General features: G+C 33.1%; 1 protein-coding gene across 3 annotated transcripts in view; it reads left to right on the top strand.

Annotated features, from left to right (window-relative positions):
* HNF4G (hepatocyte nuclear factor 4 gamma) overlaps positions 1 to 22,871 on the top strand; it is a 132,975-nt gene that overhangs the window by 98,449 nt on the left and 11,655 nt on the right. For 2 of the 3 annotated variants that reach the window (XM_057531657.1, XM_057531658.1), the window contains exons 2-6: positions 9,171 to 9,356; positions 12,417 to 12,588; positions 15,718 to 15,812; positions 18,509 to 18,615; positions 20,180 to 20,335. In XM_057531657.1, coding sequence (XP_057387640.1) covers positions 9,221 to 9,356; positions 12,417 to 12,588; positions 15,718 to 15,812; positions 18,509 to 18,615; positions 20,180 to 20,335 — 666 coding nt within the window. In that variant the 5' untranslated portion in view covers positions 9,171 to 9,220. The remainder of the gene's footprint in view (positions 1 to 9,170; positions 9,357 to 12,416; positions 12,589 to 15,717; positions 15,813 to 18,508; positions 18,616 to 20,179; positions 20,336 to 22,871) is intronic. The other variant, XM_057531659.1, reaches the window with a different exon arrangement.

Here is a 22,871-nt window from a genome sequence, read left to right as displayed (position 1 = left end):
AGGTAGGTTTAATATATGAAGATTTCTCATATCACCTCTAAGCTTTTACTCAGAGTGTTTTCTTGGTTACATTTAGGTCTCAGCTGGCAGTCCTCCTTTTGTCTATCTTAACAGTAACTGATTTAATTATGATACCATTTTCACTCTTCTTTATTTCGAGGTTTTACATTTATTGTATAACTAGTTTTAAATAACAATCTGATGTTTTAATGAGCATATAGAAAGAAAGAAATAGCTGAAATAAACCATAAATATTATTAAAAATAGTAACATTTCTAAACTAATTCAGGTATTTCACAAGATGCTGTGTATCTCTGTCCAATTTATTTATTAGGCATTTTTTATTAGTTATGTGAGTTGTTTGCATTGATCAGATAAAAGGTGGATCTAAAATAAGGATTTAAAATTGTTTCCTTGGGGTATAGTCATGAATTGAAAAACAATATGAACTGAGCAATAAGCTATGGAATAATTATAATTATTTCAAAGGAATTAGAAAACTTTGTAAGTAAAATTTATGAACATGCAGTTTAATTTTAATTTTTTTCCACCAGTTCTAAAATGAATATATTTCAATAAAAATAATACTATATATTTTTTAATGTTGGTAATGACTTTAGTTTAAATAACCTAATGAGTTTTGTGGTTTTGCTGGTCATTGCATGATCATCAGCTAGATTGAAGAAGGAAAAAAAGACAAGGAAAAATTGTTTTTGTTTATCTAAGAATGATATATAATCCGTGCTTTAAGAAAGAATCTATGAAGCACTTTGAAAATAGAATCCCATCATTAGATCCAATTTCAGACTTCTTTCTTTGCATGTCAGTGATAGGAACTTACTTTGAAGATTAAAATGCCTATTTTGATTTGTTTTAATTTTTAAATATGTTTGTTTTCCCTCATCGAAAGTAGAAAGGATAAGAGACAAGATTTCTATTTCGAAAAAGGGCTGATGATTAAGACAGTGGCAGCAAGGAAAATAATGATTTTTTTAATTGACTCTTTTTTTTTTTTTTTGAGAAATGAAAGGTGGCTTTGCTTTGAATTAATAATCCATTTTATTGGGTGGAGTTCTCCTCTTACTGGTTTCCAATTTACACCGAAAAATATACTGGGTTGCAGAGATAAACCCATGCACTTATGGTCACCTTATCTTTGATAAAGGAGGCAGGAATATACAGTGGAGAAAAGACAGCCTCTTCAATAAGTGGTGCTGGGAAAACTGGACAGCTACAAGTAAAAGAATGAAATTAGAACACTCCCTAGCACCATACACAAAAATAAACTCAAAATGGATTAAAGACCTAAATGTAAGGCCAGACACCATCAAACTCTTAGAGGAAAACATAGGCAGAACACTCTATGACATAACTCATAGCAAGATCCTTTTTGACCCATCTCCTAGAGAAATGGAAATAAAAACAAAAATAAACAAATGGGACCTAATGAAACTTCAAAGCTTTTGCACAGCAAAGGAAACCATAAACAAGATGTAAAGACCACCCTCAGAATGGGAGAAAATATTTGCAAATGAAGCAACTGACAAAGGATTAATCTCCAAAATTTATAAGCAGCTCGTGCAGCTCAATATCAAAAAAACAAACAACCCAATCCAAAAATGGGCAGAAGACCTAAATAGACATTTCTCGAAAGAAGATATAGAGATTGCCAACAAACACATGAAAGAATGCTCAACATCATTAATCATTAGAGAAATGCAAATCAAAACTACAATGAGATATCATCTCACACCAGTCAGAATGGCCATCATCAAAAAAATCTACAAACAATAAATGCTGGCGAGGATGTGGAGAAAAGGGAACCCTCATACACTGTTGGTGGGAATGTAAATTGATACAGCCACCATGGAGAACAGTATGGAGGTTCCTTAAAAAACTAAAAATAGAACTACCATACGACCCAGCAATCCCACTACTGGGCATATGTCCTGAGAAAACCATAATTCAAAAAGAGTCATGTACCACCGTGTTCATTGCAGCTCTATTTACAATAGCCAGGACGTGGAAGCAACCTAAGTGTCCATCAACTGATGAATGGATAAGGATGTGGCACATATGTACAATGGAATATTACTCAGCCATAAAAGGAAACGAAACTGAGTTATTTGTAGTGAGGTAGATGGACCTAGAGTCTGTCATACAGAGTGAAGTAAGTCAGAAAGAGAAAAGCAAATACCGTATGCTAACACATATATATGGAATCAAAAAAAAAAAAAAAAAGGTCATGAAGAACCTAGGGGCAAGATGGGAATAAAGACACAGACCTACTAGAGAATGGACTTGAGGACATGGGGAGGGGGAAGGGTAAACTGGGACAAAGTGAGAGAGTGGCATGGACATATATACTCTACCAAATGTAAAATAGATAGCTAGTGGGAAGCAGCCTCATAGCACAGGGAGATCGGCTCGGTGCTTTGTGACCAGCTAGAAGGGTGGGATAGGAAGGGTGGGAGGGAGGGAGACGCAAGAGGGAAGAGATATGGGGATATATGTATATGTATAACTGATTCACTTTGTTATAAAGCAGAAACTAACACACCATTGTAAAGCAATTATGCTCCAATAAAAATGTTAAGAAAAAACATACATATACTGGGTTGATTTGGATTGCTATTCGTCTTCATCAAACTTTTAGTGATCACATTTGTGTAATCTTCATACTTGAAAAAGTGGAACATAGAAACAAAAGAAACTACTTTTGGAATTAGTATAGTACTTTTGGTACTTTTGGTAATGAAAAGTAATCTCAAAGGAATACATTTACAGAACAAATTTTATTAACTAAAACTTTAAAATGTTTTAATGTTAATATTCCAAATTATTTTCATGAAAATTCTTTTATGAAAATAACATTGATTTTTACTAGCTTGTTTTCTGTTTTAAATCATGCTCTGAAAGAATGATTTAATTAAAGTATAGAACTATTTAACAGGTTTAATAGTCTTACAGATAAGATAGCAATGTTTTTGCTATTATCTTGAACAGTCAGTCAATAGTGAACTGAGCTGTTGTCTTCTTTAAATCCTATGTTGTTTTCATCTCTTGTTATGTTGCTCTAAAGAAATTTAAATATATTTCACATGCCAGTTTAAGGAACCATTGCTTTAACATTTTTCAAGAACATTAGTTGTGCTATTTAAAACTGACCTTTTCTCTACAAATAATGTTGTCTTTCTTTCTGAGGTAGATGACCTGACTAGGAGTAAGAAGGTATATCTTAGCCTACAAACCATGAGATCACACTAAAAAACAATAACATTTTGTTCAGCATACAGAACAGATACTGCAAAGTGACCTCTGTTTAAAGACCTTTCAGTAGATCATAGTTTACGATGTATATTTATATTTTTGAATGTAGATTGTTTATATATCTCTATTTTAGAAAATGTATGTTAATTATTACAAATTACTGTGTTAGGAATTAGCATGAATATTTGATGATTCTCCCAGTTAAACATTAAGAAGTAAATTTAAAATTACTCATAAGTTTATTATGTTGAATATAGGGTTTAATAACATAAGTCCCATTTATTTAAGGAAAATCATTTCTATATCACCTAGGCATAAAATTAATACATTTTTTTCTTATAACTGCTTAAGCTTTTTTTTTAAATTAATTAATTAATTAATTAATTATGGCTGTGTTGGGTCTTCGTTTCTGTGCGAGGGCTTTCTCCAGTTGCGGCAAGTGGGGGCCACTCTTCATCGCGGTGCGCGGGCCTCTCACTATTGCGGCCTCTCTTGTTGCGGAGAACAGGCTCCAGATGCGCAGGCTCAGTAATTGTGGCTCAGGGGCCTAGTTGCTCCGCGGCATGTGGGATCTTCCCAGACCAGGGCTCGAACCCGTGTTCCCTGCATTGGCAGGCAGATTCGCAACCACTGCGCCATGAGGGAAGCCCGCTACTTAAGCTTTTAATCAAATGTAGCCTTAATGAATTTATACATAAGAAGTACCTGATGAAGCAATTATGAAAAGCTCCCTGAACTCTTCATCTGTCCCTTTACTGGAAATAACTGAATTTTAATATGAAAATATATAAACAAATACCATAACTGTTTTACACATCTACATTTTATACTGTACAATTAAATGGTATAATTTTCTTTTGTTCAGTTGTGCCAAGTGACATGTTTCCAAAAATCAGTTACTAAGTTATGAAAATGTCACAATCACTATTGAAAGGGAAAACACAAAACACTAAAGAGTGTGATGCTTGCTTGATTATGATGCATTATTAAAAATCCAAAGTAACCATGACTAAAATTATTTCTCTGTGACATTTCCTTTTTCTGTTATGTCTTTATTTCCTTTCTTTCTCATCCTCCTCATTGTCCTTCCTTACTCCTCTTTAAGCAAATAAAAATATTCTGAATGAAGCCTAATGTTAAAAGTAGAGAGGAGGGATTTGCCGTATGGAGGAGTACAAGTTAATTTTAAAAAACAAGTTATCTCATGTTAAAATAAATTCAAGAGAAAAATCTAATCTCTACTTAGCCAGCTCCCTGCATTGACTCAGGTTCTCAACTTCCTTTGTAGAAGATAAGAATTAGTTTCCAGGGTAGGCTACTTTCCTTAAGTAGAAGGCATCTTTTTTTTTTTTTTTAACAACATTGTTTTGTTTTACATTTCTCTGATACTAATAAGGTTGATCATTTTCCCATACTGTAGTTCAGTTCTTCATCATAAATCTTTTGATTTTATTGTGCTAAAAACATCTAACATAAGTGCTGCCTTTTTAATAAATTTTTAAGTTGTGTTATACATTATTGTTGGCTGGTACAATGTTGTATGGCAGATCTTTAGAACTTATTCATCTTGCTTCACTAAAATTTTAAACCTTTTAATTAGTAACTTCCCCTTTCTCCCTCCCCCTGGCCCCTGGCAACCACCATTCCTCTCTTTGAATCTATAAGGATGACTATTTTAGATTTCTCATATTAGTGGAATCTTGCTGTATTTGTATTTCTGTGATGGGCTTATTTTATTTATCATAATGTTTTTTGTTTTGTTTTTGTTTTTGTTTTTTTAATTTTTTATTTATTTATTTATTTTATTTATTTATGGCTGTGTTGGGTCTTTGTTTCTGTGCGAGGGCTTTCTCTAGTTGCGGCAAGTGGGGGCCACTCTTCATCGCGGTGCGCGGGCCTCTCACTATCGCGGCCTCTCTTGTTGCGGAACACAGGCTCCAGACGCGCAGGCTCAGTAATTGTGGCTCACGTGCCTAGTTGCTCCGTGGCATGTGGGATCTTCCCTGACCAGGGCTCGAACCTGTGGCCCCTGCATTGGCAGGCAGATTCTCAACCACTGCACCACCAGGGAAGCCCCTATCATAATGTTTTTAAGGTTCATCCATGTTGTAGTATGTATCACTACTATGTTCATTCCTTTTTAAAGCTGAATAGTTTTCCATTATATACCACATTTTTTTTAATCCATTCATCCATTAATGGACATTTGTATTGTTTCCACCTTGGCTATTGTTAATAGTGCCACAGTGTCCTCTGACCATCTCATCAGCTCTATATAGTTATCAAGGGTCACTTGTATTTTTTACCTAGCATGTTAATGCCATTTATTCTTGTTATTTTACTCTATAATTTAGTTAAATATTGCATAACCTAATGAAATATGAGTGTTAAAAGAAAAAATTTTCCCTATAAAAACCAAGGAAAATACTTTGGAAGTGAATAAAAACAAGTTGATTAAAATAAATTTCAAAAAGTATAAAATTCTAGAAGGCTTCTGTATTCCGGCTGCTTTACAGATACCTTTGACTTTTTTCTCCACTTAAAAAAATATAAGAAATCAAAGGTAGTGTATGGAATTTATAAAAAAATAATAATAATAAAGAATCCCAAATGTAAATTGGTGCAGCCACTATGGAGAACGGTATGGAAGTCCCTTAAAAAACTAAAAATAGTTACCATGTGATCCAGCAATCCCACTCGTGGGCATATATCCAGAGAAAACTCTAATTCAAAAAGATACATGCACCCTAATGTTCATAGCAGCACTATTTACAATAGCCAAGACATGGAAGAAAACTAAGTGTCCATCGACAGATGAATGGATAAAAAAGATGTGGTACATATATACAATGGAATATTACTCAGCCATAACAAAGAATGAAATAACGCCATTTGCAGCAACATGGATGGACCTAGAGATTATCATACTAAGTGAAGTAAGCCAGACAAAGACAAACATCATATGATACCACTTACATATGGAATCTTAAAAAATGATAAAAGTGAACTTATTTACAAAACAGAAACAAACTCACAGACATAGAAAACAAATTTATGGTTACCAAAGGGGAAAGCAGGGTGGGGTGGGAAGGAATAAATTAAGAGCTTGGGATTAACAGGTACACACTACTTTATACAACATAGGTAAGTAACAAGGTTCTACTGTATAGCACAGGGAATTATGGTCAATATCTTACAATAACCTATAATGGAAAAGAATCTGAAAAAGAATATATGTATATATATTCTATATATACTTCAATTTAAAAAGAAAGAATCCCAATCCCAATTTAAAAAGAAAGAATCCACTTATTTGGATTCTTACTCAAATGAAAGGTCTTGGTTATCCAACAAAACAGTAACAATTATACATATTAAGTATAGATATACCAATTTTATGACTCTTTGTTTCAATTATTTTGTTTGCTTAACTAGTTCAGTAAATTACCAATTCTAGAATTTAAGAAAAGAGGACTTCTACTCTGCTTTGTAATGTCTTAGAAGATTAAAAAAACAAACAAACAAACAAACAAAGAGAATCTTTCCTTCACTAGAGTGAGGCTGACTGAATTCTGTGGGAGTTTCCACATCTGAAGATCATTAGGAAGACAGACTGCTCCCATTGAAGAGATATGCCTGCTATTTTGATCCTCTATATCTTCTGGAAAGTCTCAAGTTTTTACTTGATAAAATGAAGAAAATAATTTACAATAATGTGGATGAGAAATGTGTTTCATCTTGAAAACCAGCTGTAATTGCTAGTGGCTACTTGAGGATCTGTGCTGAGATGAATTGAAAGCTCCTTCCACTTTTGAGTGCAGTGCCCTGATCCATGGTGATGCCACCCATGGACACAGGATGGGGTAGACCAATAAAACTATGACAGCATTGTTCTCCTGATCTATATCCACATTTCTCTTTTTATCACATTTCTCTTAAGTGTTTTGCAGTCTTATAAATGAATGGTTCTCTACCTTTTTCTTTGCTTCTTTTCCTTCTGTTGGTACACTCCCATTGGTGACATGCCTCAGCATCAGTTAGTCACTACGTGCATGTGAAAGACTGTGGGCAATGCACAATGCACTCTTTGTGTTCACACGGGAAACACAACAGGTCTGTGCTACCTCACCACAAATGAGAACCACTTCATGTAAATGAAAACCACAGGATTTTCATGTTGTGCCCTTCAAAAACAACTACTACAGTTAACCTTCTAAACAAAATCGGTCCCTAAAATTTATCCCCCAAATATTATCCTCACAATTAAGAATCCTACAGAATATGAAGGCAAGAGGACTATTCCAGTGTTCACTGTTTGATTTAGTGACTCTGGCTGCTAAAATGGCTCTCTGCTATTTTCTTCACATGGTTTTGAGTTTAAGAGGCCAGTCTTCCCTGATGAAAAATATAATAATTTCCAAGATACAGTAGTCACAAAGTTTATGGTGTTAAGAAATTGAATAAGAAATATTACTTTGCAGTAATCGTTAACAAATGTGGAAAATGAAATTCTGACTTTATAATGTAAATGTGGCTGGAATTCTTTCTTGGAAGATAAAATCAATAAACGTATTCTCAGAAATAAAATATAATCTTTGAATATTATCTTCTAAATTTCCCCATACTCTAAATGCTTCTTGTCACACATACACATAAAAGATACAGTGTGCTTTATAGATGTTATGTATGAGAAATTTGATGATGGGAATGTGTTAATCTACACATGTTCAGTTTAATGTCTAGAATGTAACTGACATCAGAAGTAAAAAGAAATGAAACCGTATTCATGTAACATTTATTTATTATTATTTTTGCCTTTTTTGTTGTTTTTATTAAAGTTATAGAAGCACGTAGATTTAAGAATCAAATAATTCTACAAAGTTTCTCCCAAGAATTCTACAAAACAAAAAACAAACAAAAAAGGTAAATGGACATCGTTCTCAGAGGCACTTCTTTTAGCCTTCTTCTTTTTTCTTTCCCCCCCCCACCCCCCACTATTACCCCATGACTTTAAGTGACATGCTGTTTCTTGTACTTTCAGTTTTCATGTTATCCATTGACTCTCCACTATGGAGAATGAGGGTTTAGCTTTCTTTCCTACCCTGTCTTCATTGCACACTGGTATTCAGCCTCCTGCACATCTTTTCCAAGGGGCCTCCCTGAAGCAGTTTTTAAGGGCTCTCAGGCTGCATGCCATGGCAAGCTTCCCAGCATCTCACCATGGTTGTCTAACAATTACTTATCGAATGCCTACAAGATACTAGCAACTGTACTGGTTCTGCCCTTGGAACATTTACAAACATGCAAGGGACACCAACTCATAGATTGATAACTAAAGAGAATGTGTTTCAGGCCATATTAGGGCTATGCCCAGGCTTCTACTGGAATATATCATAAATCCCTGTCATTTCAAATTACAAATTTGTTTTTCCTCAACAGAAAGTTAGCTTTATTGTATGGGTAAAGAAACTTGAAATTATTAAGTGCTTATGTTAAGTGTTAACTTACAGTCTTGACTTACCCAATTTATAACAGTAAGGTAATTCTCATTTTTTTAGAACATGGGGCATGAGATTTCAGCCACTTAAATGGGAGAAATGATGCTATAATGACAGTTCAAAATCAGAGGTATTCTCTTTTCTATTTTTAATCCTCTTAATGACATCATTTATTGTCTACTGGAAATCCATTTAGGAAATCAAGTTAGTCCACTAAGCACTTCAGATAAGGTGATTTCATGAAGCATTCCAGCATTATCACAATGAATTGCTTTCGTACACCATAAAAGAAAAAGAAGTAAGCAGAATATGGCCTGCTGAAGGAGTTTACAGTTTTACAGCTCCTCCCACTGCAGCACATAAGTCACTCAGTTACAGTTAACTTTGGATTATCCCTCACAGATTGAAAGCCCAACAGCCATCACACGCTCTGGGCCTGTGGTGCCACTTGTATGTGTGTATCTAAATCAATGATGAGGGTATCGGAACCAATACTGGACATGGAGATGGCAAATTACAGTGAAGTTTTGGACCCAACTTATACAACTTTGGAGTTTGAAACTATGCAGATTCTGTATAATTCAAATGGTGAGTTCTCATCTGCTTGTAGATAAAAAGAAAAGTAAGTATAATGAGAGCAGGAAAACTGAGCTTCCCAGGTGGTGGTTCTGTGTGTTTTATTGCTGGAGAATTCAGGGCTTGTTTTTTAAGGCCACGGATCTGAGGCTTTTGTGCTTCATCACAAAATTTAAATTAAGAATGCTATGGCTATCTTATGTTTGAGATAGAAAAAGCTGAGCTATGCATAATAAAGTAACCTCGGAATTCTGTCATGGGCCAGTTAGATAGAAAGAGTACTTTCAGCAGTTATTTTATTTACTGTAAATCACAGTAATGAGTAATATTGGCAGGTTGGCTGTAAAGTATATTTTCTCTGCAACATTTAAAATGACATATGGAAAATTGTCCTTAGAACACTGGAGAGTTTTACTGGTCGCCTTCTCCTTTCATTATTCCAGTTCTCAATTGCTGCTGCTGAGAAACTGTATTTAAAATTGCTATCAAGTTTTTGCATTGGACACAAATATGAAAAGAAATAAGGGTTTATATTATAACTGCACTTGACAAGCTAATGTTTAGCCTCACAAAGCTCTTGGTATTTATCTACTGTAACATTTTAACTTTAAATAAGACATGACTTGTTTAGGGCTCATGTCTTTATAGAATACAGTTTACTACTGACTTTGAATTTACATATTTTTTCATGTAAAAATTTTGTCCAAGATATCAGTTATAATTGTTAGAACTCCTAAAATCTGCTAATTATATATGCTTAGGAAAATTCTGTGTGTGTGTGTGTGTGTGTGTGTGTGTGTGTGTGTGTTTAGCTCAGGACTGAGAATGTATCTTGTACTCAGGATATCTTAACGTTCTAATATGCTGTACAATTTCAATGACTGCTATAGCTGTAATATTTACAATAAATAACAATAATTTATTAGTGGGAAGATTTCTAAAAATTTTCAGAAGATGAATTCTGAAATTTTAGCACAAAGGAGTTAAAATCAATTGACAGTGCATCTATTAGGAAGTCACTATTTTTAATCCTTATGTTTAGACTTGACTAAGGTATTTAATAAAGTATTTACCTCAATAGACTCATGAATTTTTTAAAGGCTATAGATTACTAAATAGTAGGGACAGATTTACCATAAATATTTACTAAAACAACTGACTTATATGGCTATTTCCAAAGTGTTGTCTAACTTGTTTTCTTGTAATAATATGTAAATTCTTGTTAATAATATGCAAGTATGACATTAAACTGGATGTAAGAGTTGAATATTTTTTTGTTTCCATATAATCATCCAGAACACAGTCAATCTTTAACAATTCTGCCATATTTCTAATATCTATTTTGTTTATGTTATCAAAAGAAAAATTACTAACATTTAAATTCTAAAATGTCACATGATTACCCTTAAGCATATTCTCACTGAAGATTTTTGTAACTTTATGAAGTTATATATGACAATATTTGTCAACTCAGAAGTATTAGTAAATAGAATACATATATTGTCACAGAATGTAATTGGGACATAACAGTCTTTGATTTTATCTTTTTTATATTGGAAATATAATAATGAATTATTATATTTACATTATTATATAATTTATTATTAATTAAAGTGTATAATATATTCTTATTATTTAACATCTTTTGAGTACATAGAGATTTGTAAAGATGTAGTAAACAATATTAACTAATTTAAGAAATATTTAAGTAAAAATATCTGTGGATTTTTTGAAGCGTCTTTCTTCGAAACAATTAGTTCTCACTTTATGTAAGGCATAGTTCTAAGAGCTGGAAGGCAGAGGGGTGACTAAGACAGATAAATCCTCTGACATCATGAAGTTTTTATTCTATGGGGAAAGATGGGTAATAAATGAACAGACTGAAGCATAATATAATTTTAGAAAATGAAGTGGTTAGTTTAAAATATAAGCAAGGTACTAGGTTCTACTTGAAGGGCAAAGGAGAGATGGCTCTTTTAGATGTGTGTTTACAGAGTGTTTCACAGAAAATGTGAGATGTGAGCAGAAACTGGATAGCCAGCTCATAGAAATTCTTGAGGAAGAGCTTTCCTTCCAGGCAGAAGGGATAGCAAGTGTAAAGGCTCTGAGATGGGAACAGACTTCAAGGAGAAAAAAAAAAAAAAGAGGCCACATTACTGGAGACTAGTGAACAGGATGAAAAGTAGTGCCAGATAATGGGATCATAGAGGTGAGAAGGGAACCTTTTCACTCTGGGCTCTATAGGCCATGGGAATATGTGTAGGCTTTATTTTGTATCTAAGGGTTGGATGCTGAAGGCTAATGTGACGTGAATTTCTTATGCCAAGAGCACATCGCGGGCTTTCTGATGATAAACAGTAGGGGAACCAGGGTGGAAGTATTCAAGAAATTAGATAGGAAGCTATTGCAATAATCCAGGGAAAAGATTATGTTCAATTGGATAAGGGTGGCCATGGTAAAAGGCTGAAAAGTTGTGGATTCGATATGTATTTTAAATATGACTCATGGATTGGATATGAGCAACGAAGGCGAGAATTCAGTAAAGACTCCCAGATTATTGGCCTTAGGTACTAGATGGTACCATTGACTGACTAAGGAAGACTGAAGGAAGAACAAGTTCTAGGAGGAAAAAAAAAAAAAAATCAGAGTTCTATTTTTGATACATTAATTTGCAATTCTTATTAAACTCCAAAGTGAAGTTGTTCAGTAGGTATTTGGGCATTTCAGACTGATACCCGTGGGAGACATCGGGCCTAGAAATAAAATGTGGGGATTTTTCATCATACAGATGATATTTAATGTCATGGGACTGGATGAGCTTCCCTAGGGAAAGGGTATAGTTGAGGGACTGAGCCCTGTGGTATACCAAATTTTAATCCTCCAAAATATGAGTGGGGAGTTTGGAATGGAGAGTGGCAGAAACAGCCAGTGGATAAAAGGAGAGCACTGGTGTGGAGCTTCCAAGAAGCTGAGGAAGAGACTATTTCACTCCCATGAATAATTAGTAGGCCAATTTATGTAAGAAATACTCAGTACTAACTTGCACTCTACCTCTTTTTCTTTCTTTAACAGATAGTTCTGTCCCAGAGACAACAAGTATGAATACCACAGATAATGGTGTCAACTGTCTATGTGCTATATGTGGGGACAGAGCGACAGGAAAGCACTATGGCGCCTCCAGCTGTGATGGGTGCAAGGGCTTCTTCAGACGCAGCATCCGCAAGAGTCACGTTTATTCCTGCAGGTACTTGAAATGCTCCTTCCCAGAAGGTGATCTTTAGAGGTGTTTCAAAATGCCATGCAAGAAGTACAGGAATAAAATTCAGAGCTTTCAAATTTCTGTAACTCTAACAACAAAATTTATGAACGACATGAAAAGTGAGGGTGTGTGGGTGTGTATACACACGCAGTCACACGGGTGGTTCTTTTTTATGAAACATCTTAGTTTCATAACATCTTATAAAATGTATATTAAAAAATCCACAAGCTTACCACCCAGTTTAGAGCAATATAATTGAAGCCTCCAGTGGACACCTCCCCTATCACTTTCTCTTCTTGCCCTCTCTCCCAGAGGTAAATACCATCTGAAATTTGGTGTTTGTCTTTTCCTTGTGTTTCTTTATTGTTTCACGACATGTTCGTATACCAATAGACAAACGTAAATCTGTATTTAAATGGTCTCACAATGCATGTATTGTTCTGCATATTGCTTATCTTTTTAGCGTCATCATGTCCTGAGTCTTGGAACAAAATTATAAAAAGGCAGATGATTTTGGTATTTTGTTGATGTTACTGAATAAAATGAAATTTTCAGCTCTAAAATTTTAGATGTATTTCTCGTGCCACAATTTTGTAATTGAATTTAATGTTTGTCTAAAATGTATTTATATTTTATGTATCACATGTTTCTAGTAGGCTTTTTAAAAAAAAAAGTCAACATCATAGCACGATTTAGGGTCAGATATTTCCCTTTGAGTGTTCAGAATGACAGTTCTTGAATACAGATTATATCTGTGTTAAATATGGGTTATTAAAAAATGACTGACTTTAACAGAAAAATATGTGCTTGCTCTGTCTCTGAAAGTCACGTGTAGGATTGTTAAGGTGTTTTAGGAACAAGTTGGATGTTTGGGAAGAAGTTAACTCTCTTACAATATGATGCCATTTGACTTCTAGGGATGTGGAAAAAGTTAATATATAACTCCCAAATATCTAACTAGTGTTCTCTAGTAATTTTTTTAGGAGAGCTTAAAGTAGGTATAAAAATGTAAATCATCTACTTTAAAACCTTCTTGGTAAACAAAAAAGAGTGTGTTCTTGCTTTTATATACAACCAAACTCAAGAGGTGTAAAGTAATCAAGTGGATTTCCTTCATCAAAAGCATTTTCTCTATGATTACATCAAATATTGAGTGCTTCTAAAAGATTAATAACTAAAATACATACAAAATAACATGTAAACACTATTTTTTACAATTTTTAAGTTATGTGTTCTGTTGAAAGTGAAATATATATATATGTATATGAAAAATGGCCATCCAAGCAACTAAATCCAACAGCAACTTTTTTTTAATTTAATTTTTTCTTCATGTTGGACCATAGTTGATTTACAATGTTGTGTTAGTTTCAGGTGTACAGAAAAGTGAATCAGTTATACATATACATATACCTATTCTTTTTCAGATTCTTTTCCCATATAGGTTATTACAGAATATTGAGTTGAGTGCCCCAACAAGAACTTTTTAAGAGTCAGAGAATGTCAGCACACAGAGCTTTCAAGATTTCCACCCTTCCTGTATGAGAAAAGTGGGAAAGAAACGTTCCCATAACAAATTTTGGAAATTTAAAAACTATTCCAACAACACGTATGGCTTTACTCCTCCCACCTTCCCATCATGAATACTGCTGCCAACTTAGCCTTCTTTACATGCATTGGTATTAAGCAAATGCCATGATTTTCCATTTGGAAAATATTATATTGATGTAAGTTTAGGGGCAGAAAGGTTTTTTAAGCTCAGGTTTTGCTGATCTCATAGTCTTTTAAGTATGCTCAGTTAACAACCTGTGACGGCAGGTTTTCCCTATTTTACAATTGTGGGTTAACTTGGAAAGTTAAATAACATTTCCAAGTTCTATAGACAGTGAATGTTGACCTGGGAATCAAGCTCAGGTCTAATTCCAGAGACTGTACTTTTTTTTTTTTTTAATATGCAATTCATTTTTTTATTATATTCACAGAGTTGTACAATCATCACTACATTCAATTTAGAATATTTCACCATCCTATAAAGAAACCTCTTAGTACCCTTCAATAGTCACTCCTCATTCCCCCCAACTCCCTCCCCACCAATATGAGGTAACTACTGATCTACTTTCTGTCTCTATAGATTTGTCTCTTTTGCACATTTGATATAAACAAAATGACACAATATGTGACCTTTTGTATCTGACTTCTTTCACTTAGAATAGTGTTCTCAAGGTTCATCCATGTTGTAGCATGTATCAGTGCTTCATTCTTATTTATTGCTAGGTGTAATATGCCATTGTGTGGGTACACTGCATTTTGTTTATCTGTTCATCAGCTGATGGGCATTTGGGTTGTCCCCACTTTTTGCCTATTATGAATAATGCTGCTATGGACATTTGTGTGTAAGTGTTTGTGTGAATATATGTTTTCATTTCTCTTGGGTGTATACCTAGGAGTGGAATTGCTGGGTCATTTGGTAACTCTTGTTTAATTTTTTGAAAAACTGCCAAACTGTTTTCCTAAGCAGCACATCATTTTGTATTATAACTAACAATGTGTGAGAGGTCCAGTTTTTCCACAACCTCATTATTTGCTATTGTCTGTTTTTTCTGATTATAGCCACTCTAGTGGGTGTGAAGTAGTACCTAATTTTTCAGAGACTCTACTCTTTATACTTTATTCAATTGCCTCTTGATATGTAATTTGGAATGTAGAGTAAACTCCAATTGGATATGATGTAAAATTAATAGAAGAATTTTTAAATAGAGAAAAGCATGAAAGTTCAGAGGAGTGAAGTTCCTTATCACACTGAAATCATTTAGCAGTAAGCATTAGAATTTGTATGCCAGAATTTTTAAACTAGGTTTGGCTTTCATGGCTCAAGATAGAAATGATCATGGATACTGGCCAAAAGTGAGATATCGTTCAGTTTTGTTTTATTAGAAAGACTGCATGAGAGATGAGGCTTGTATTTTCATGTCGATCATGAGATTAGAAAAGTCATAGCTAATTGTTCTTATACATTCTTCCTGTTGATCTAAATTTGACTATACTTTTTAAAGTCTGTTTGCTTTTTTTGATAAATAACAGTTTTCTGCAAACTAATATATTTTTTTGGCATTGTAGGTTCAGTCGGCAATGTGTTGTTGACAAAGACAAAAGGAATCAATGTAGATACTGTCGATTAAGAAAGTGCTTTAGAGCAGGAATGAAAAAAGAAGGTAATAATATATAACATAATGATTATTAACATTATTGATGAAAAGTGTTATACACACATGTTCTCATTTAATCACAATAACCTTTACATGAGTTCTGATTATCCTCAGTGAAGAATCTGTGGTTCCTCGAGTTTAAGAATTTACTCAAGGACACTGGTACCCACTGGTGAGTGGTAGAGCCAGTCTTTACCTGCTGACCAATTTGCTATCCACTACTGCGTAATCCCTGGCAAGAAAATTATTGTCTGAAAAAATATTCCAATGTCTTGTTCAAAAGCTAAATGGCAAAATATATTAATAGGATGCAATTATAAATGAATTTTAAATGGATTTTTTATTCTCACTAACAACTGAATATCTTTATTCATTTCATAAATATTAACTGAACATTGACTTTTCATGCATTCATTTATTTATTTAACAAATTTATTGAGCACTGCTGCTCTCCAAACACTGTTGTGGGTGCTGAGGTTTCAGTAGTGAACATACTGAGCAAAATAATCCCCCCTGTCAGGGAGCTTATATTCTATTCAAAGACAGAGACAATGGACTAGATGCTCTATTTTAATGTGCACTAATTTCATTTTGAACATATTAAATAATCTAATTATATTATCCTATGTTCTAACTATGGTTAATTTAGCAAAACAAATGTGTTTAGCACATTGAAATGTTTGGCAGGGAATAGCTGCTATACAATTTTCTGTTTATTATTTTGTCACATGCTTATCCCTATCACTATCACATACAAAGAGATATTTTTCAGAACTGTTTCATATCTTATTAAAAAATTAAATCAGATATGTGAAAAATATCAAACCTGTCTTAAACATAGTTTTTTTCTTTGTCACTCAGTATTTTCAAGAGACAAAAATTCCATTCATTTCATTCAGTTGCTAGTCTCAGAAAAAAAGGCAAAATAAAGTTCACAAAGTTAAAGGAAAAACACTTTCATTTCAACATGACTTATTTCTAGTGGCCTATTTGGTAGTTTATGGGATTAATTACCTGCTTTGTCAATTATCTCATTCATTTCTACTTGAACCTCTGCTTCACTCCTACCAATGTAAAAGCAAACCACAATTCTACAATTCCGTTAAGAGTTTTACAATTTGCTAAATTAAATTATTTTCAAAAGCAGTGAAAGTATATCTTATACTGTTCATAGAATAATGTATTAATTTTTCCTAAATAGATTAGGAAGTAAGTTTTAGCTTTCAAAGTAGATATATTTTTCTTATTTACACTAATAGCATAATATTAAGGTTAGTTAGATGGAAACATATATAAATATGGTTTTATGTCAAAAAAGGTAGCTGCAAGATAATTACAAATGTTCACAATATCTTTTAGCATTTTTCTAAAGATCGATCATGTAAATGAAATTCATAAAAGCATAACTTATATTTTAATTTTTTTACCTCCATGTATACATTTCCAAATGAGTCAGTTTAGGAAAGTCAATGACAATATTTGCTAAAAAAAAAAAAAAAAAAAAAAAGGGAGAGAGAGGAAGTAAGCTACCAGTAAATATGATTTAAAAATAAAATATTAATGATTCACTCCAACTAAAGATTACTCACTCTTAAAGGCAAGAAGTTTAATATTTTCTCTTTCAAATTAGTGGAGTTGATAGTTAAATAGTAAGTTTGGTTAGATTATAGATTTTGGCATAGAAATTGATGAATTTCTTTAATAAAAGAATAATTACAGAAAAAATTTCTGGTAGTTTAATGTCTTATCTTTCCAGCAGAATTGGATAGAGCATTAGTGTAAACAATTTAGGGGCTACAGACTTTGTTTCCATTCTTTTTGGTTAAGAGAAGATAATTTTACCTTTTAAGGTTTGAAATCCAACTTTGACATCTGACTTCTATTATTCTATGTATTACAAGTATACAAATTCGTACTAACCCTCTCCCTCTTCCTTATTTTTAAAAATTTAGTTTTCGATAAAAAATTGGGGGATACACATTATTCTTTTTTTTCCTTTCTGAAACAGAGAGATCTCTTTCTTAGAAAACTTTCATATAAATACTTACTATTTCTTCCTTGTTCCAAAATGCTGATATTCTAATCTCAGTGTTCTCAAGAGAGACCCCTACGTGCTGCAATTTTTGCCTTATTAGTGTTTGTAAACTGTCTTGAGGACATTGTTTCATAAGAGATCATAGGATTGCCGTCTGAAAATCACCTTAACTAAATAAATTTACTTTCCATTTTTGCTAGTGCTTTAGAAGAAAAAGAAAAATGGGAGTTTCAAAATGTATGACTCATATTTTCTGACAGTGAATACACTCTTATCTTTGACCTGGTCAATCTCACAGGTTGTACTCTTCCTCTAGTTATCTTATGGTTTTATTAACTTTGAGAGAATGGAAAACCAACCTCGTAAAACTACAGCATGGCTGAACTGACTGACCCAACACTTTCTAACATGCATGCCATCATGAAGTCCCAAAAGGCAATATTTTATGAGCTCTAGTGACAAGCCTGGCTCTTCCTACTTTAAAAATGGTACAGAATGAAACATACCTTCAGTCATACTTTTCTCCCTGCCTCAAGCACCCCCCTCCAAGGTCTTTTAGAGGCATCCCATTTCTCCTTTTATAGTAATGTTGTTTTTACTTCCAACTGTATATTCTGACATATATTGAAGAAAACTGACCAGTAAATACTGTGATTTGCTCCCCTAGCTGTGCAAAACGAACGTGATAGAATAAGCACGAGAAGAAGCACATTTGATGGCAGCAACATCCCCTCCATTAACACACTGGCACAAGCGGAAGTTCGGTCTCGCCAGGTACTGCTGCATTACTGCTGCACCAGCATCCAGCCCTGTTTAATAGAATCAGATGTCTATTTAGGCATAATACTAAAATGATTTAAGTTCACTCAAATGTGCTCATTACTATAATAAATTACACCTATGCAAATTGAAGAATTTTACTTTGAAAATATTAGTTGGAATGTTGACTCAATTTTGACTTTTCTTGGGCAAGTTCCTACTTTTTAAATGGAAAAATGAAATGCATTTCAGTCTAAGAGTGTTAAAAGTTTGTTTGCAAGGTTGATTTAAAATACTTAATGCATAGCACAATGCCCTGGGGACAGTATCTTGTTTTATTGATTGAATCTGGAAATCAGTTATCACAGCTTTGGGAGTGTTTATTTGAGGCCTATCATTAGAGCTTCCTTCCTTGAAAATGACTTGTAGATTCAAGAACTCACCTTAACATCTGCTTTGGAAACAGGTATTTAAGGGAAGAACCAGAATTTAGAAAACACAGGAGAAACTTTATTATTTGAAATTTCTAGAATGAGGATATCAGTTCTAAAGTTAAAACTATAAGTGATTAATTATATAAATAAAAGTAAATCACTTAAGAATCAAATAAAGAAACCTTTTGAAGGAAATTTATTTTACCATTGCCCCTATTAGAAATGTTAATGGTATTTTTCTATTATAAAGCAAACAATGAAATAGCTATTAATCAGGTTCTATAATGTCAATGCAACTACTTTCGTTTTTGATAACATAAGGGTAAATGATGAAGTTAACATCACCATTATCATCATCATTACTTGAAGATTACTTGATGGTCCTATAAAGTATTTCGAGAATGGCCTGAAAGGAACTGTGAGGAAATAGAGATACACTGCAGAAAGACACGTACACACACACACATGTTCAAAAATTAGGTTTAGAAGAACTTTTAGAAAGTGATTTTTTTCAGCAGAAAGGCATTTGAACACTACTTATATCTTAGATAGTTCAAAATTATACATCATTTTAAAAATTTATCACTACACATTAAGATTTTCAACTTGCTGAGTCAAAGGTTGGTTTCTTAACTTTATTTGGGTGGGCTTCCATTAAATGCAGCAGCATAAATAGTCGGACTTCTCATCTAAATCTTTTCTCCTCAGTTGGTAAACTTTATCCAATGGAAACTTTCCTTCATAAATTACAGCAAATTAAAGATGGGCTTTCTTAGTGGAACTATCATCTTCAATTAAAAATAAAATCATACAACATAGTTCATGTGGTACTCCATAGCTCTTTGTGTAGTCATTTTGAATTATGAAGCTCCCTGAAAGTTGTGGTAACTTATTTTACAGGTTTGGCCAGAAAATAAGATAGTACTCCCAGACCATGGTGCTATGCAGTGAATGTTCTCAATTTAACTTGAATTGATACGTATTTGATTTCTCAATTTTAACATGTTTAGTATATTTCAAGATACTGTGACAATGATAGTGCCCACTTCAATGGTGCTTACTTATTGCAGTTGTAGAAAAAAGAGAAATAGTGGTCTTGTGTTATGTTCAGTGATGAATTAATGTAATGTTCTTCTTAATGCTAGATCTCAGTCTCAAGCCCTGGTGCAAGCACTGACATAAATATTAAGAAAATTGCCAGTATTGGTGATGTCTGTGAATCCATGAAACAGCAGCTCTTAGTCTTGGTGGAATGGGCTAAATATATTCCTGCCTTTTGTGAGTTACCACTGGATGATCAGGTATAATTTGAAGAGATTATGAATGCTTTAAAAAAAATGTTTTTTGAACTTTGCTAAGTTTTTCAGTTCTTTTAATTATATTTGTAGTAGATTTACTTTATTTGACAAAGGTTAAGTTATCTTATGAGAGAAAGATTGGTTTTCTTGTTCATTCTCCTTGAAGTTAAACAGTCTGTTGAGAGACTGTTTCAATTCTATTTTAGGGGTCTTACAAATTTATTGATTGGATGAGGGTTGATCAAGCCTATGTTCTTCCCTCCTGAGGTTTAAAAAGCTTAAGTAAGGGAGAAAGACAGGTAGTAGATAGCTGCCATTGTGAGATAAAGTATTGGAAGAATAAATGTCTGGAAGGCAAATGGTACCCCATTGTGTCTTGGTGTTTACTAAAGGTGCATATAAAATTCTTCAGAAATACCAGGCCACTTCTAGACAGAAACCACCCAGGTTGTGTTGGTGTCTTTGTAGGCACTTTTATGCACTTAACATATAAAATTGTGCCTTTCATGTTGTCAATTTTATTCTAGCATTGACGTATAAAAAGTATAAATCTGGTAAAAAAAAAAAAAGTCTGTAGAATTGTGTTCTGAAATCTACTGAAAATAGAATTCAGATGTAGTGATCTTTTCCTAATATAGATATTTTCATACTTTGTCATATGTATATTAAGATATTTTAGTTAATAGCTAAAAGTTCACTTTCCAATATGTTTAAAGAAGTAACTAAGATACTTGTCTCTACCTTTCACAGTTTATGAACTCTTAATTTTCCCCAGACTTTCTGCAAGGTTATGCACATTGGAGTTTGTCTGATAAATTAACCTGTAAGCAACCTTCAAGTTTATCTGTTTTATATTTATTATTACATTATTTATTGTAAATGTAAACATATTGGAAAGTACTGCCATTTAATCAGTGTTAACAGGTCTATTAACCTTGACTACTTGAGAGGGAGGGGGAAACTGCTAGAGTTACCCATAAAAATGACCAGCAGTAGGGGCATTGATGAGACTTAATCTGACTTTTTCTTTGAACCTGTAGAATTGTAACAGAACTTGGTGGCTAAAATACAACTTGAACGTTAGAAAAATTAGCTGATCTCATTTCTCAAGTGACCTTACACTTCAGATTATCAACATACTGTATTCAAATCAGTAAAAAAAAATGTTTATCAATATAATATAATGTTTTAATTACTAGCATCAAATATATAAGTTCTCAAAAATTGAGATATTTGATATTTTGAATTATCTCAAGGAGTTTAACTCACCAGCAGTCTAACATTTTGATGTCTTTAAGTAAATAAAATATTCAGGTTCTTTAAAATGAACCAAGGGAAAATGAATGCTGAACATCTTTGTAAAAAGTTTTTACTTGTATAGTCTCGAAATATTTTTAAAGAGTTCTTACCGAAATCAATCTCCTTTTTATATTCACTGTTTCTAATAAAGCAATCCACTTTCATAATAAAAAAAAAAGTAGTTAAGAAGTTTAATGTTCTAATTAGTCTATAAAGATTAGATTATTAGTTTCAGATTCATTTTTAACTCTTCTAAGTAGTATATAATATTCTGTAAATATAAATAATTTGAAAATTTCCAGTTCCCCCAGGTTGAATAAAGCATGATATATAATATAACCAGTGTCTATTTTTATACCCTCTGACCAATGCTCTTTATCATTAATAAACAAAAACAAAGAAACAATCAAAGGGAAAGGTACATAATTATTTAAAAATCAAAGAAGGGCAAAATATTTATATAACCAGAAAATAAGTGATCACAGCAAGTTAGCAGTTATATTTCTAGGAGAGCATTTCACCTGGTTACAAAAAGAAAATACTGTGAAATCTGAAATCATTCTTAAAATGTTCTGTAACTCCCTTCCCGGTATGAGTCATGGTTGTGGACATATCGTAAAGATAGCTTGTCTCAGAAGGTTATTTCAGAGTGAATAATGCTAAATTGCTAAAACTTACTTGTCTCACCCCAAGCCATATAAGTAGGGTTATGTTATTTATCAGTTTTATATTTTTATTACCACTCTTTATTTTTTTTTAAAGTTGCTGACATGTATGAAGACAATGATTTAAAAATTGGGAAATTGAAATCCTGTAACTTGTCAATAATAGTTTTCATTTACTAACTGACACTTTAATATTAACAGTATAACATTAATAGCCATGGATTGGTGAATGTCTATTACGGATAAGGCACTCGGATTTCAAATGCATTATGTATTACATTATTTTATTTAATACTCTCGGGAGCTCTGTGGCATAAGTGTTATAATCTCCACTTAACAGTTTTTAAAACTGAAACATATATCAGTTAAATTCACTCAGTGTATTCATCAAACAAATATTTCTTAGGATTACTGGTTCAGTTTTAGGAACTGTGAGTATCCGGCAGTAAAAATACAGATTACATCACTATTCTCATAAAATTTGCATTCTATTTGGGAGAGGCAGACAATAAAAGTATACAGATAATGAGTAAGATAATTCTAGGTGGGGAAGAGTTCTATAAAATGAAATGGGA

Source organism: Balaenoptera acutorostrata, chromosome 17 (assembly GCF_949987535.1).
Source record: "Balaenoptera acutorostrata chromosome 17, mBalAcu1.1, whole genome shotgun sequence".
In the NCBI taxonomy this organism is placed as follows: domain Eukaryota; kingdom Metazoa; phylum Chordata; class Mammalia; order Artiodactyla; family Balaenopteridae; genus Balaenoptera; species Balaenoptera acutorostrata.
Note: the sequence above shows the minus strand (reverse complement) of the source record. Positions and strands in the feature narration are given on the sequence as shown.